At 42.0% G+C, this 14,426-nt stretch overlaps 1 protein-coding gene and 1 long non-coding RNA gene across 2 annotated transcripts in view; one reads left to right on the top strand and one right to left on the bottom strand.

Annotated features, from left to right (window-relative positions):
* The window catches only part of ITPR1 (inositol 1,4,5-trisphosphate receptor type 1), a 354,118-nt gene that overhangs the window by 130,746 nt on the left and 208,946 nt on the right, over nucleotides 1–14,426 (bottom strand). Inside the window, exons 36-39 of the mRNA XM_055109477.2 lie at nucleotides 13,892–14,012; nucleotides 10,486–10,670; nucleotides 6,365–6,513; nucleotides 4,977–5,088 (exon numbers count right to left, since the gene is read on the bottom strand). Of these exons, the coding sequence (XP_054965452.1) occupies nucleotides 4,977–5,088; nucleotides 6,365–6,513; nucleotides 10,486–10,670; nucleotides 13,892–14,012 (567 nt within the window). The remainder of the gene's footprint in view (nucleotides 1–4,976; nucleotides 5,089–6,364; nucleotides 6,514–10,485; nucleotides 10,671–13,891; nucleotides 14,013–14,426) is intronic.
* LOC129397370 (uncharacterized) lies at nucleotides 6,327–11,619 on the top strand. Its single transcript, XR_008624688.1, has 3 exons — nucleotides 6,327–6,569; nucleotides 9,384–9,607; nucleotides 10,100–11,619. It is a non-coding gene; the product is annotated as an uncharacterized LOC129397370 (long non-coding RNA).

Raw genomic sequence — 14,426 nt, 5'->3', positions numbered from 1 at the left:
CTAGGATGATTAGTGGCAACTCAAGTGATATTAGTGACATGGGATTTATCAGCATCGTGTCCAAGAAAAACAAAAGCACAAGCGAAGTATCACAATTATGCTTGTTTAAGGATAGATGGATGATCCTCAACTGATTTTTTATTAGGCTTTGTTAACATTTAGTATCTTTTGCAAATTTAAGTTGCTGTCAGAAACACTAGTAGCTGGAAATGTTAATACTTTACTCACCTGGAGCAAAGACGCTTTGGTAATTAATAGGAGACAGACAACTTGTATGAAATGAAAACCCAGGCATTACCTGAGGTCATATACTTTCTAGTACTAAAACAGCTACGACTATTCAGAAGGGAAATGGATTTTAAATACATTCTGAGATATCCTTTTACATTAATTCCTGGCCTCTGAATTTCTTTCCAAAGCTCTTTGAGTAATAACTTAAGTCAACAGCAGTTTAATAATAAAAACCCACAGTAAACAAAAGCAGTTATTAATAATACATAAAATAATTATGTTTCCTTCTCAAGCAGGGTCTAGGGGCTTGAAGATTTTCTGAGTTAGAGAGTGATTCAGGTTAAATTTTAGAGCTATTTAGCTGTGGGAGGTTATTTTCTTTTCAACACAGACATGGTTTAAACTGTAGATTAAAAGCAGAGATTAGTAGGCATTGCACACAGAGTGTTTATAAAGTCCTGATATAATTTTAAAGTTTATTAACTTTGAATACACAGGACCGAAAGACACTATAAGCATCATGCAAAAATGTATTTCATCATTATTTTGGTGATAATTTTAATATTTATTTTATATTTAACAATCTGAGAAGTATATGCATTGGTGGTCCTTTGCATTTTAGAGACATAAGAATTAAAGATTTTTTTTATTCCTAAGTGGTCATGATTAAAATCTCTGGCCATCTTCTTCAGTCAGCCCCTACCTTTCATCATATGTGATAATTTGTTGTCGTTGTTGTTTTGAGATGGAGTCTTGCTCTGTCACCCAGGCTGGAGTGCAGTGGTGCAATCTTGGCTCACTACAACCTCCACCTCCTGGGTTCAAGTAATTCTCCTGCCTCAGCCTCCCAAATAGCTGGGATTATAGGAGTGTGGCACCACGTCAGGCTAATTTTTGTATTTTTAGTAGAGACAGGGTTTCTCCATGTTGGCCAGGCTGGTCTCGAACTCCTGACCTCAGGTGATCCACCCGCCTCGGCCTCCCAAAGTGCTGGGATCACAGGCATGAGCCACCATATCCGGCCATGATAGTTCTTGAACAGGCACTTCTTGAGGGCACTGGACCCAGACAAGTGAACCAACCACTTGCTACTCACTAGTCTGATTCCTCTGTGTGGGAACTGACCAAAACTACAGGTTTTGGATGGCCTTGGGACAATCACACTTTGTAAACGCACTTGGCGTCTATGGGAGAGTGTTCTCAACTGTGTGAAAAATCAGCAATGAGCTGAAGACTAGATGTTTAAGCTTTGATACATTTAGTGCTCTCAGGGCTAATGCCCACTATTGTTTACATAATCGTGTAACATAAAGGAAACTTAAAGGTTCAACTTGTAGGTGGACCTCAAAACACTCAAATGGTGTCCACCTGTTCACTGATAATGCAGTGGTGAAGAGCTAGGACTCTAGGATCAGACTGTCTGGGTTTGAAAGCCAGGTTCCCTTGTAATTAACTATGTAACCCCGGGCAAATTCTGTAGCTCTCAGAGCCTATGTTTTCTCTTCCTTGCGTATAAAATAGTTAATGACAATATGGTATCTATCTCTGAGGCTGAACTGAGATAAGGCAGATGTGTTTAGTATAGTGGCTAGCACATGACAAGAGGTCGATCAATGTTATCATTGTAACTTATGACATAATCTAGGAAACTAGTGAATATCCATGACTTTTAAAAAGTGTAGGTCAGTCTTACAGTGATTCTATCATGTTTTAGTCTATTTGGTAATATGGGTGACAGTTCTTCATGGCTTTTCTTCCCCAAGGCAGGGAGACCCAAACAGGCACGCCAAAGTTTTTGAACAGGATAATAAAGAATGATGTCAACTTTCTTTTTCATCTGTGACCTTGACTAAGTACTAAAGTTGAATGAAAAAGTAAAGATGGGTAAAGGTACCTACGTCTCATCATCTTTAAGGATTATCGCTTAGAAAAAAGGCAAGAAAACCCAGCCCACACATGGTGGACACCACCTCAGGAGAGGCTGGAGAGGACACCGCACAGGGATTTGGGAAACCCAGACGGTAGTCTTGATCTCATATAGACTTCACACGTGACCTCGGGCAGTCTCTCAGCTCTTAGCCCCAGCCTCCTCGTATGCACAGGGAGAGTTGGAAGAAGCCATGCCAGGGCCCCTCCAGATCCGATTCTTTGGCGGTGAAGGCTCAGGAGAGGGCAGAGAAGCAGAACAATTCTGGACATCACCAGGGAAGTGTCAGTCATGGGACAAGCTCCATAAGAGGCCACTCATCAGAAAACAGGGATGGGAGGAGGGAAATGGCCTCCACACTCACCGTGGTGTTGTCTTCAGCACCCAGGCCAAAGAACACCTCATTTATTATATTGACTCAAGTCAACTGGTTTGCTTGAGAAAGCTTAGTTCTTTGGCTCCGGGTTATTTCTGCCCTTGAAAAAGTCGGCCTGCCCTGTGCATCATGCTTCTTTAGTCAAACGGGGCAGCCAGTAAACCATCAAAAAGCATCTTCAAAAAGCCTTAGTGAGACAGACAAAGTGAATACCAGCTACCAGGTCAGGAGACAGAAATACTTTAGTGTCCCTTGTTCTCCTTCTCTCTCTTTTGAAGTTCAATTAATAGGAATGGCTAAGTAGCATTTCCTGGCAGTCAAGCATTGGGCCAGAAGCACGACAAGTCTTGCAGGTTTGGAGTGGCTAACATGGGTTTCTAGAGCATTTTCCTTGCTTTCATGGCATTTTCCTTGCTGGCCTATAGTTTGTTCACATTCATGGATGGGAATGACAGCCCTAACCAGACTGGAAAGAAATGCCATCTCTTCTCCAAGCCTCTCTGCTTAGGTGTGACTGATTTCTTCACCAGCTGAAAAGGATTCAAGCTAGACCCCAGGAACCTCTACAAAACTGTGATATAATTTACTCTTTCCAAGTGATCTCCTTTGAGGGTCCTCTCAACCCTATGCCCTTTCTTTCTCCATGAGCTTTATAACATGCATTACGACATTTCTCATGCGGCATCCCCTGGGGTCTGGGATGCTCTCCCAGTTGGCACTAATGGGTAGGGGCAGGGAGCAGGGCAGCACACCTTCCACATAGCCTCAAAGACCCTGACATACTTGTCCGCCAGGCAATAGAGACTCAGGAAACTCCAGGACAATGCTTCTACTTTCCAGGTTATAAAAAGACAACTGCAGGGAACTGCATGTATAATCACAACTTGTAAGTCACTAGAATAGAGGCACCGAAGTTTACTTTAAATACCTCGGTTATGGAAAGAAATAGATATTCCAAATAAGAGGAAATTGTGGTCTCCAGATTTGAAAAATCAGGTTTTATGCCCATGGATGTGAAAATATTCACTCAGCTTTGGTGGATTTAACCTTTTTAATGGAGAGCAAGTTTCTGTAACTAGATTCATATTTTATGAATGTTTCTGAAAACTCACTTTAAGAGAAATGAAGATCTTGTGAAATAAACGGTTAATATTTATTTGTCTGGTAAGTGTATTCTCTGCCATCAGCCTTCCCCCGCACCCCCCATCTTTTTTCTTTTCTTGTTTTTAAGAGATCTACTAGGTGCCTATACAGGTATGAACAGGCCATCCCAGCACTTCTCACCTTGCCAGGGGTCTTCACTTCCATCATTTCTATTTATAAACTCTTGTCTGGCAGGTTTTCTCTGCAAAATTCCTACTGAGTTACAGAAACCTATGTTCTAATTAGTTTCTAAAAATGTAATGGAGATTTCTAGTCATGGAACTGCTTGTTGCTTACAGATTATGCCCCATGGTATAAACTAAGAAACTACAAAATCCGTTTTCTGTTTCCTTATCCAAGGAGTCTCACTAGTAACACTGCTCTAATATTAATGACAGATAGGTTAGAAAGCAACATTCCTGCAGACATTTATACTTGTGACAATCTGGTTGCCACCATCGATTTTGACAAGGCAGGCTGATTTAATTATCAAGGCTTCTTCCTAGAGCTGAAAAATGACTTACTGGGTATTTTGATTAGTCAGTGATATCAGCATATTCACCTACTCAGAAATTGTTGCTAAATGTAGCTAGCTGACCATTAGTGAACATTATTACCTTCAAATGAAAATGAGTGAGATTTAAATTCACGCCCATCATTTGTTGCTGGGGGCTGAAAGGAAAGGGAATGAGATTGTTTCTGTCCTGCTCTGCCCAACATCAGAGGTGTAAGGAATGGATCTGGTATATCCTTGTTCACTGCATATACTAAGAACAATCAGGTCACGGGACTGTCCATTTCCCAATCTCCCTCAGAAGTGGTGACGTGTATGCCTGCCTTAATTGCAGTTAGAAGTGGAGGGCGTTTCTTGATGCACTGAAGGGATTGCGCAACAGCTCATCTGAACGAGGAAAGTAAACCCACAGGTAGGCTTAGCTGAAACCTAAAAATCAGAAACGCATACTTTGATACACAAGAGGCATTTGCTCCTCACTGGGAATTTAAATGGATGGAAAATCTTGTTATTACCACTTCTCTGACATTAGATTATGTGGCAATCAGCCTATAAGAGACGACTAAGTATATTTGACTTTTAAAAAAGACAGTCACATGATTTAGCTCCCTTTAAGGGCTGGATAAACAGCTTTTTCTTTCTTTCTTTTTTTTTTTTTTTTTTTTTTTTTTTTAACAAAGCTAGCCCCTCAGTCAGTAATGCCTGAGCTAAGGTGGGTTTTTAAAGGTCCCTCCCTTCAGTTTCATAGTAAAACCTGGTTTGACCATGAAAATAAAATGCAGTACCTTTTCTCCATAGCCTCTATCTTTGGTCATCATTTCCCTCAGGGTCTGTAGGACCTTAATGCAGAGCTTCTCTTCATTTTCTTCTAGCAGCTGTTTTGTATGCTTTATTAACCTGAATGGGGGGAAAACCATGGATTACTTCCTTGAAGCTAATTTTAAATTAAAAAGACTTCACAAGCAATTTATTTTAACTAGTCCGTTAATGAACAAATATTTATTAAGAGCTCTCAGGTTAAACATACTTCAGGGCATTCCCTGCACTGAGAACAGCCAGTTAGCAACTGTGTCTCAATAGTGACACCTGCTGGTAAATCACAGCAAACAGGCTCACTGGGCAGGAGTCAGCCACATACAATGGAGAGATTATATGGAGAGGAGAACCGAGACAGAGGTCCACTCAGACCTGCTCGTTTATAAAGCGTGGCTATTTATCCACTGAGAATTGCTGGTAAAATGGGTCAAATATGCCAACACTGTAAAACAAAAACAACTCATGAGGATGATGGTTGAGGCCAATACACACAGTTCCCTTATGCACAACCTTGTCCTTAGAGGGGCCCAGAAAAGTAAGAAACTCATAGGCAGAGTCCAGCCCCAAGCTAAACCAACAACTAATCTCAGGGTAAAAATCTCTTTTTTTTTTTTTTTTTGAGACAGGGTCTCGTTCTGCCACCCAGGCTGGAGTGCAGTAGCGCAATCTTGGCTCACTGTAGCCTCTGCTTCCTGGGTTCAAGTGATTCCCCTGCCTCAGTCACAGAGTGGCTGGGATTACAGGAGCCTGCCACCATGCCCAGCTAATTTTTGTATTTTTAGTCAAGATGGGGGTTTCTCCATGTTGGCCAGGCTGGTCTTAAACCCCTGACCTCAGGTGATTCACCAGCCTCGGCCTCCCAAAGTGCTGGGATTACAGGCATGAGCCACCGTGTCCGGCCTTAGGGAAAAAATCTAATGGAGACTTCTAACCATGGGTCTGCTTGTTGGTTACAGATTACGCACAAGGCATAAACTAAGAAATTACAAAATTGCTAGGAAAAGATGGTGAGGTCACGATAGATCTGAGATTTCTGAGGGCTGAGGGACCATGGCTTCTTTATGTCTGTACCACAGCACACGGTGGGTGCACTGTAATGAATGAATGAATGGGCATGCAGTGAAAATAAGAACTTCTCACCAAAAAACAAAGCAAAACAAAACAAAACAAAAAAGTGTCAGTACGCAGGATTTAATAGACAAACTTACTTCGGGGAGGTCAGAACAGGACTTTAGCACATCACCTTGCATTCATCACAGTTAAAAAACAGGACAACGTCTCCTTCGTCGGGAACAAAAGCTTTGTGAGGTCATCAAGGTTCTGGCAAATGAACACCCCAGAGAGAGAGGCCGCTTACTTGCAAATGAAACCGCCACTTTCACATTTCCTTCTGGCGTCTGTGTTCTCTGGGAAAAGCAGCTCGGGTCTGTGGAGAACATCCACGAGCACAGATAACTCTGCCTGCACCAGGGGCCTGAGACGGTCCTCCAGCGCGGAGACGATGTCCTAAAATGGAAACACAGCCTCAGTCAACGGCTCAGGCAGACGCTGACCACAGGAGGGTGAGGACATTGATTTCTGCCCTAAAACACTGATGCACGGGTAGGCTAGGTTAGAGTGACTTTAGTACCGTCTGGCATCTCAAGTTATTAGACATCGCCCAATGGTTACCTGAAACATTAGCCTCTGATGCAGAAAACAAAGTGAAAACAAGTCAACTTTCCCCCAACCCCTTCTTTCAAGGTGGCCTTATGCTACTTAAGGTACCACTGCATGTAGCTTAAAATAGGACGCAAAAAATCAATTTCACAACATGGAAAGATGTCTATGACATGGGCATAACAAAGGTCAAACAATAATAATCCTATTTTTATAAACATCATCAATATCTAGCTAAAGGATAAACATCAAATATTAAAACATTACTACTGGTTTTCTCTGGGTGGTGGGATTACAGGTGATTCTAATTTTCTTCTATATAGAAATACTTGTCAGTGTTGTTTATTTTCAATGAGCATGAATTATTCACATAATAAAGTCATACAAACATGAGGACACCAATGAATGAACATGCTGTATCAACATGCTAAATACATGTACCCTGATAGCATGATGGTCTTCAAATGCAAAACACATAGCTGTAGGAAAGGAAAACAGAGAGAAGTTGAAAGAGCAGCAAAACCAACACAACAAACACCATTTGAAGGCAAATGATAGAAAACAGATGAGAAATTATCTTCAAAAGATGCTAAAGCCTGCTCTATGGTTTGGTGACTCAGAACCTGCCTAGAGGCATGTTGGCTAAGACAGGGGCCGAACACAGCACGTTGGATAATACAGGAAGGCCTGGTTAACCAAGGACATTTGCATGGGAAAAGCTGCTTAAATTGGGACCCAGTTGGGATTGACAAAGAATTAACTAATCTTTTATCCAGAAACTAATGACATGAAGATAATTTAATTTTAGATTTAACACAATTTGGGTGATGAATGTAATCACTCAATAAGGTTTAAGATGCATAAAGATACATGAATCAATCAAATAATTTTGAGTGGGGCAATTTTCCCAACAAGACTGTAAGACAGTACTTTGCAACATCCCTTAGTTTATACTGACTTTCACAGCACAGTCAAAAAAGGGTCATTTTTGGAAAATTCTGAGGATCTTATCAGTTCCCCCCACAGCATCCCTTTTGGAAGCACCCAGCCAATATTCTCTTCAATAGTTACTGATCCTGACTCTGGCAAATCTTTGTCTACGGTATTTACACAGGATTAAAGTTGTTCTTATCATGTTCATGTATTTCATAAAATCCTGCATCTTTTGCACAGTTTGAACTTTACATTGCAATTGATTTGCATTGTATTGTCAAATGTATAGCATTCAGCAATCAAGGAGACATCAACAAAGATGGCAAAGCAATGGGCGGGGAAAGATGCTAGCATTAAGTGAGAGGGATGTCTAGATGGGGATTAATTACAGAAGTGGTCTGTTTGCGAGTGAATTTCTTATATTACAACTTTTGCTGCACTAGGCAATCTCATAAACCACAAAAACTCAGACAGTAAATAATTGGATAATGCAAATCCTTTAAGCCACTGGCCAAGTCCTTAGAACAGTATTGCCCACCTACGCATTTCATTTAATTTCCCAAGAATACGCACAATAAATCTAAGAAGAGCACAAGAAACCAGCATGTTTGATTGCAGATAGTTTGTTTCATTTGAGCAGGCGAGAAAATACTGTATGCTCATGGAGTGAGGAGTCTACAACATCCCTCCCGCCTTTCTAAAAGCATAGTGGGATCAGGAAGCACTCCATCAGGAATCAAGAACTGGTTCTCTTTGTTATTTAAGAACTGGTTGTGTTATGATAAAGGCTGAAATTCTTAACTTGACCCGAGAAATCCCGCCAGCCTCCCCAGCTTCCTGGCTCCAGCCACACTAACGTTCCTTTGCTCATAAGAGCAGGGTTTCATAGGTCAAGTTAAGATGCACGTTTAAGTGTTTAACACCCATCTAATACGACTCTCCCTTTTAACAAAGGGAGAGCAGATCTCTTGGTAGACGCTAAGAAAAAAAAGAATAATCTAGCTGGAATTGAGTAATACTTTTATTTTCGTCTTCTTTTCGGTATAACGGTCTTTACACATGCTGTTTCCCTCCCTGTTATTCTTTAAGTCCTGCTGTTCCTTCTCAGCTTAGTTCAAAATGTTACTTTCCTCAGCAAGGTCTTCCTTGACCCTCATCCCTAACCTCAGACAAAATTAGTTTCCTCATCAGAATCTTTCAAGCGCTCCTCACTTCTCTGCACTTCTCACTTGTCCCTCTCACCATTTTATATTTAAAATTAATGTCTCTTTCTCCCTTCTGATACTTGAGATACTATGAGACAAAGATCATCATTTCTGGTTTTGCTGACCACTGTATCCCCAGAGCCTAGCATGGAGCTGATGAATGATTTAATGAATTCATCTGTCTCCAAGTAGGTTGTGTAACTGTACAGAGACTCAGTAACTATTACAATCATAGCAGTAAACAACAGTAATAATAGTAATAATAATAATAGCAGCCCTCAACTGAGTGCTCACTACATGCCAGGCACTGCTCTATGTGTTTTATGTGCACTCTATTTTCCTAAGATGGCTATACCACAATACATCCTGTCTTTCACATTCTTCTTACAATGTGACACTGACATCCCTTTCACTGAATGATGTTCTAGATTCCCTCCCCCTGAACTTGAGTGAACCTTTGAGACTGCCTTGACCAACAGAGTACAGTAAAAGTGACGCTATGTGACTTCTGAAACTAGGTCATAACAACGATAAAGTTTTCACTTGTCTCTCTCTACACACACTCATCTTGGGACACAGCCGCCATGATGTGAGGAAGCCCAGGCTACATGGAGATGTTTCAGTCGACAACTCCAGCTGAGGTCCCACCTGACAACCAGCATCAACTGCCAAATATGCGAGTGAGCAAGGTGTCAAGATGAGTCCAACCGCAGTCACTATCTGACTGCAACCCCATGAAAGACTCTAAGCAAGAAATAGCTAGCGGAGCCCAGTCAACCTCCAGAAGAGCAAAAGAGAATAAGGTAATTGTTGTGATTTGCTGCACGAAATACAGGTAACTGGGACATATTATCAACTCTCTTAATCCTCACATCAACCCCATGAGGTAGGTGCTACTGTTTTACAGACTAGGAATCTGAAGGACCGAGAAGTCAAGTAACTTTCCCAAGATTACACCATTTCTAAGTGGCAGAGCCAGGATTTAAATTTAACCCGGGCACTGGCCTGAGACTACACTCTTAAACACTGCTTGTGGGCTCATTCAAAGGATCTGCGATTCTCAAACTGTGACCTATGTACTACCTGTGAGAGCATCAACTGAGGTGCTTGTATAAAAAATATGTTAATGTTAAGATGCATGTTTAAGTGTTTAACATCTAATACTCACTACTCTCCCCTTTAACAAAAGGAGAGCAGATGTCTTGGTAGATTCTACGAAAAAAGGTAAATAATCTAGCTGGAAGGAATACTTTTGTTTCCATCTGGCTCATTCTGATGTAAAATTCTTCTCTCAGGTATCACCACCCTTGTTCACCTGCTGATTCAAGAGGCTAAATAACCCCAGAGTGATGGGGAAAATGGAACATTTATGCTCTTACTCTAAACATCCTCTGTAATACTTCAATATTTCCTTCTAATAAGAGCAGAGTCCCAATTTTTCGCCAGGAAATCTGCAAATCTAGGAGTAACCTTTAAAGACCATCACTTTTTCAGGAACTTTTCTATTCCTAAGTAACTTCCCACTCCTGGCCCTACATATATAACATTTGACTATTCGTTCACCACACTGACATCTTCCTACGGCTCAGCTTAGATGCTCTCTGGCTCAAGGACGCACTGCTGTGTGTGGCAATCACCTGAGGCCAGGCTAAGCATCACTTCTCTCAACACCAGGCATTACCTGCAATCTCTCAATGATATTCCGGTAGTCTCTGGAAGCTGCCAGAACAGAGTCCCTGCGTGCGGCATTGCGGGCTGAGAGCCGCCAGTTCATGGCTGTCTTCTGCACAATGTTGTGGGACTTGAGAAAGAGGTTGTTGACTTGGCTGTCCAGGTCCACGGGAATGGCAATGGCCCGGCTCTTGGCTGCACAGGAGAAAGATGAGTCGTGAGCCTACAACTTTGATGGGGGACACCCCTACAGATGGACGTAATGCCCTAGTCCCCATCCAGCAGGTTTTTCACACCCAGAATGGGCCAGCTTGCCTGGTATTGAGCTTAAAGACTGAGAAGCTCAAGTCAACTTTACCATCTTTTAGGTCAGGGTTTCCCAGTGTGAATTCTGGGGGGAAGCAGTTCTTAGGAATGTTAAAATGCTCTCAGGTCATAAGGCCAGGGCATGTCAGAGTTAAAGTTCAATGGGTTTCCTCAATGAATGGCTTCTTAAGGTCACTGAGGTGTTTGTGTATTTTAAGAATAATCAAGACAGGGAACTCGTTTGGCCAATGAATCATTTGCTAGTTATTTTTCAGGTTTGTTCAACAATCTACAAAAATGCTGGGTTATCCCAAACATAATCCTAAAGGTAGCATTCACAATGGCATAAACTCCTCTTTCTGGATAGGTGCTTCTTTCTTCCTCTTAAAAAAGGAGAACTCCAGTCTAAGCATGAGACAAACATCAGTCAAACCGATAATGGGAGACACTCTACAGGACTCCTGACCAGTACTTGTCAAGACTGTCAAGGTCATAAGAAACAAGGAAAGGCTGAGAAATGGTCACAGACCAGAAGACACTGGAGAGACATGACAACCAAATGCAAGGTGGTACCTGGACCAAATCCTGGAACAGAAAAAGGGCATGACAAGGGACAGCAGTGGGAAAAGTGGTGAAATTCGAATCGAGTCTGGAGTTGAGGTAATAGCATTGTACCAGTGTCAGTTTCCTAGCCTTGACAAAGGTGCCCTGCTAATGTAAGATGCTGACAACGGGTGACAATGGGTGAGGGAAATTTGTGGGAACTCTCTGTATTACCCTTGCTACAGTCCCATAAACCTGAAATTATTCCAAAATAAAAGATTTTGAAAAGGAAGATAATTAAGACTAATAATCATTCCTTTCCATACGGGAAAATGTCCAAAAAACAATGATTTCCTGTCTTCAATGCTTCAAAACACTAGAAGCAAAGAAAGTACTCAACTATCTAATTGTAAAAACAATTCCAACATCCTGAAAGAGGAATCTGAGAAGCAATTATTTAAATCCCATTGAAAAACATACACACACACACACAATTTAGGGGAAAAAACACTATAAGCCAGCCAACAACTTTCTAACAGTCTAATATAGAAAGTGGGAAATTTGGAAAAATACAAATAATAAACAATTAAAAAGCAGGATGCACAGGGTACACTCGTCACAGCTAGAAACTCTATGCCTTGGATATTCATAAGCTAAACAACTAACACAGTGGGCTCTGGGTGTGGTATTAGTCACGAGGAAGCAACCCCCAAGAGGCACAGAGGGGACTCTGGGTAGTGCTGTTTTCATGTCTTACCGTTCCACAGACATCAACTCTCCTTGTCTTTTGTCTTATCACCGCCAAGACAAATGGAAAGATTTCCCCTCTCTAATGAGCACTGAGCTACTAGTCAAGTCAGCCACTTGCTAAAATATTAAACAAAAACTAACCTCTGTGGCAAGGACTTCCTCCTACATTTCCTTTGGCCTCAACAAGCACAACTTTTTTTTTCTTTTTTCCAACTTTTATCTTAGAATCAGGGGGTACCCGTGCAGGTTTGCTTCAGAAGCGTATTGCTTAATGCTGAGGTTTAGGGTATGATCGAACCCATCACCCAGACAGAGAACAGAGTACCCAACAGGTAGGGTTTTTTTTGTTTTTTTGAGATAGAGTTGCGCTCTTGTTGCCCAGGCTGGAGTGCAGCGGCGTGATCTCGGCTCACCGCAACCTCCGCCTCCCAGGTTCAAGCAATTCTCCTGCCTCAGCCTCCTGAGTAGCTGGGATTACAGGCATGCGCCACCATGCCAGGCTAATTTGGTATTTTTAGTAGAGATGGGGTTTCTCCATGTTGGTCAGGCTGGTCTTGAACTCCCAACCTCAGGTGATCCGCCCGTCTCAGCCTCCCAAAGTGGTGGGATTACAGGCATGAGCCACTGCGCCCGGCCCCCAACAGGTAGTTTTTCAACGCTTTTCCCCCTTTCCCCCTCTAGTAGTCCCCCATCTTTACATCCACGTGGACCCAATATTTAGCTCCCACTTTAAGTGAGAACGTGTGGTATTTGGCTTTCTACTTCCACATTAGTTCACCAGGCACATTCTTTTTGATAGATAATCCTGTATGGAAAAAGTATAGGGTTATCTGGGAATTTCACTGCAGGGCCCTGTTTCTAAGATATAACACAATGAACCTGTCGTGTATATATTTTCCAAAACCTAATTTCTTACTGTGAAATACGGCCACACCAATAATAAAAAGACATCAACACCTGCCATAGGAGAGTAAAGGAACTGGGCGGGAGACTACTGAAATCAGGCAACAGTCCTAATAGATTATACATACCTCCCAAGGTATATCCAAACTGACTTGATATCTTACCTACACAATTGACACTTGCTGGACAGCCACTAAATCATGCTGAGAACTACACCTGTCTTGCTCTTCTTGTTACTGTCTGCAAGGATCTAAGAGGCCACTCCAGGCAGGTAACTCTCTTCTCAACTTCAGGCAGGAAGCTTACCTCTTTGCACAGCATTAATAGGGGGTGGGGAATGGGTCAAGTCATGGAGTCTGATAAAGTCAGGATGAAGGAAAAAGAAATTTTCCTAACTTCCTTTCAAAGGCTGCCTATGAGAGGCGGGACAGGAGGGGAGTCACAGAGGAAATGGAGAATCATTTCTCCTCAAGGGGAAGAAGGGAGCAGTGCCCCATTTCTGAGAAAGGGTGTTCCTTAGGATGTGACAGGTGCTTTCCAGGAAAAAGTTACCACATGGTCAAGTACATTTGCTGGATTAAACAAATTAGTTTCTTGAATGAGGGACTTCCCAGGGCCTTGAATAAGCTGTGTGTATTGTTACTTGCCAAAGAATTGCCTAACAACCATAGAAGCTTGTTTTTCTAGGCCTATCTGACTTAGGACTCACTGGCTCTTCCCTTGGGAAATGCTGGCTTGGTAGATAAAAAAAAGAAGCCCAGCAATCAAGAAGAACTTGGTTCCGGGTCTGGCTCTGAAACTTCCTGTCTGTGTAACTGTAGAAGAGTTGCAATGAGTGCTCAATAAATGGCAGCCTTACTACTGTCAGACAATTCATTTTCATCACGTACATCCAAACTGACTTGGTATCTTACCTACATCAGACAGCACCCGAATACAGCTCTCCACGGAGGCTTTTTGGCTTGGCATTAACCAGTTGCAGTGGTAAACCCTGAACACGCCTTGCAGCAGTTGCACAAAGACAGGTTGGCGAGTCTGCAAGAAGCCAAAAGAGGCAACGTGAAAAACAGATTTTTATTTGTAGACTACTGATGATCTGATCAGAGATAGAGACATTGTCTTGAACCACTGGACCCCAGATCAGAGACAGACATTGCCTTGTTAATGGACCCTGAGGCAAGTGTGAGAGGGGATGCCTGGATAAGAGCTAAATTCCATAAGTTACCTAGCCAAGGGAGAGCAATTCAGAAGCATTTTAGGGCAATGCATTAACTTGATGCTATTTTAACTAAGTTTGAGCACAAGAAGGAGCAATGGATCCACAGTTCAAAGACTGGTATTCTTATCCAGTTACCAAGCAGCTGCATGACTTTAGGCAAATTACTTCACCTCTCTGAGCTTCAGTTTCATCCAATGTATAAAATAAGTGGATTGAGGCAGACTGACCCC

The sequence above is a fragment of the Pan paniscus genome, chromosome 2 (assembly GCF_029289425.2).
Source record: "Pan paniscus chromosome 2, NHGRI_mPanPan1-v2.0_pri, whole genome shotgun sequence".
In the NCBI taxonomy this organism is placed as follows: Eukaryota; Metazoa; Chordata; class Mammalia; order Primates; family Hominidae; genus Pan; species Pan paniscus.
This window is presented reverse-complemented; position numbering and strand designations above follow the sequence as displayed.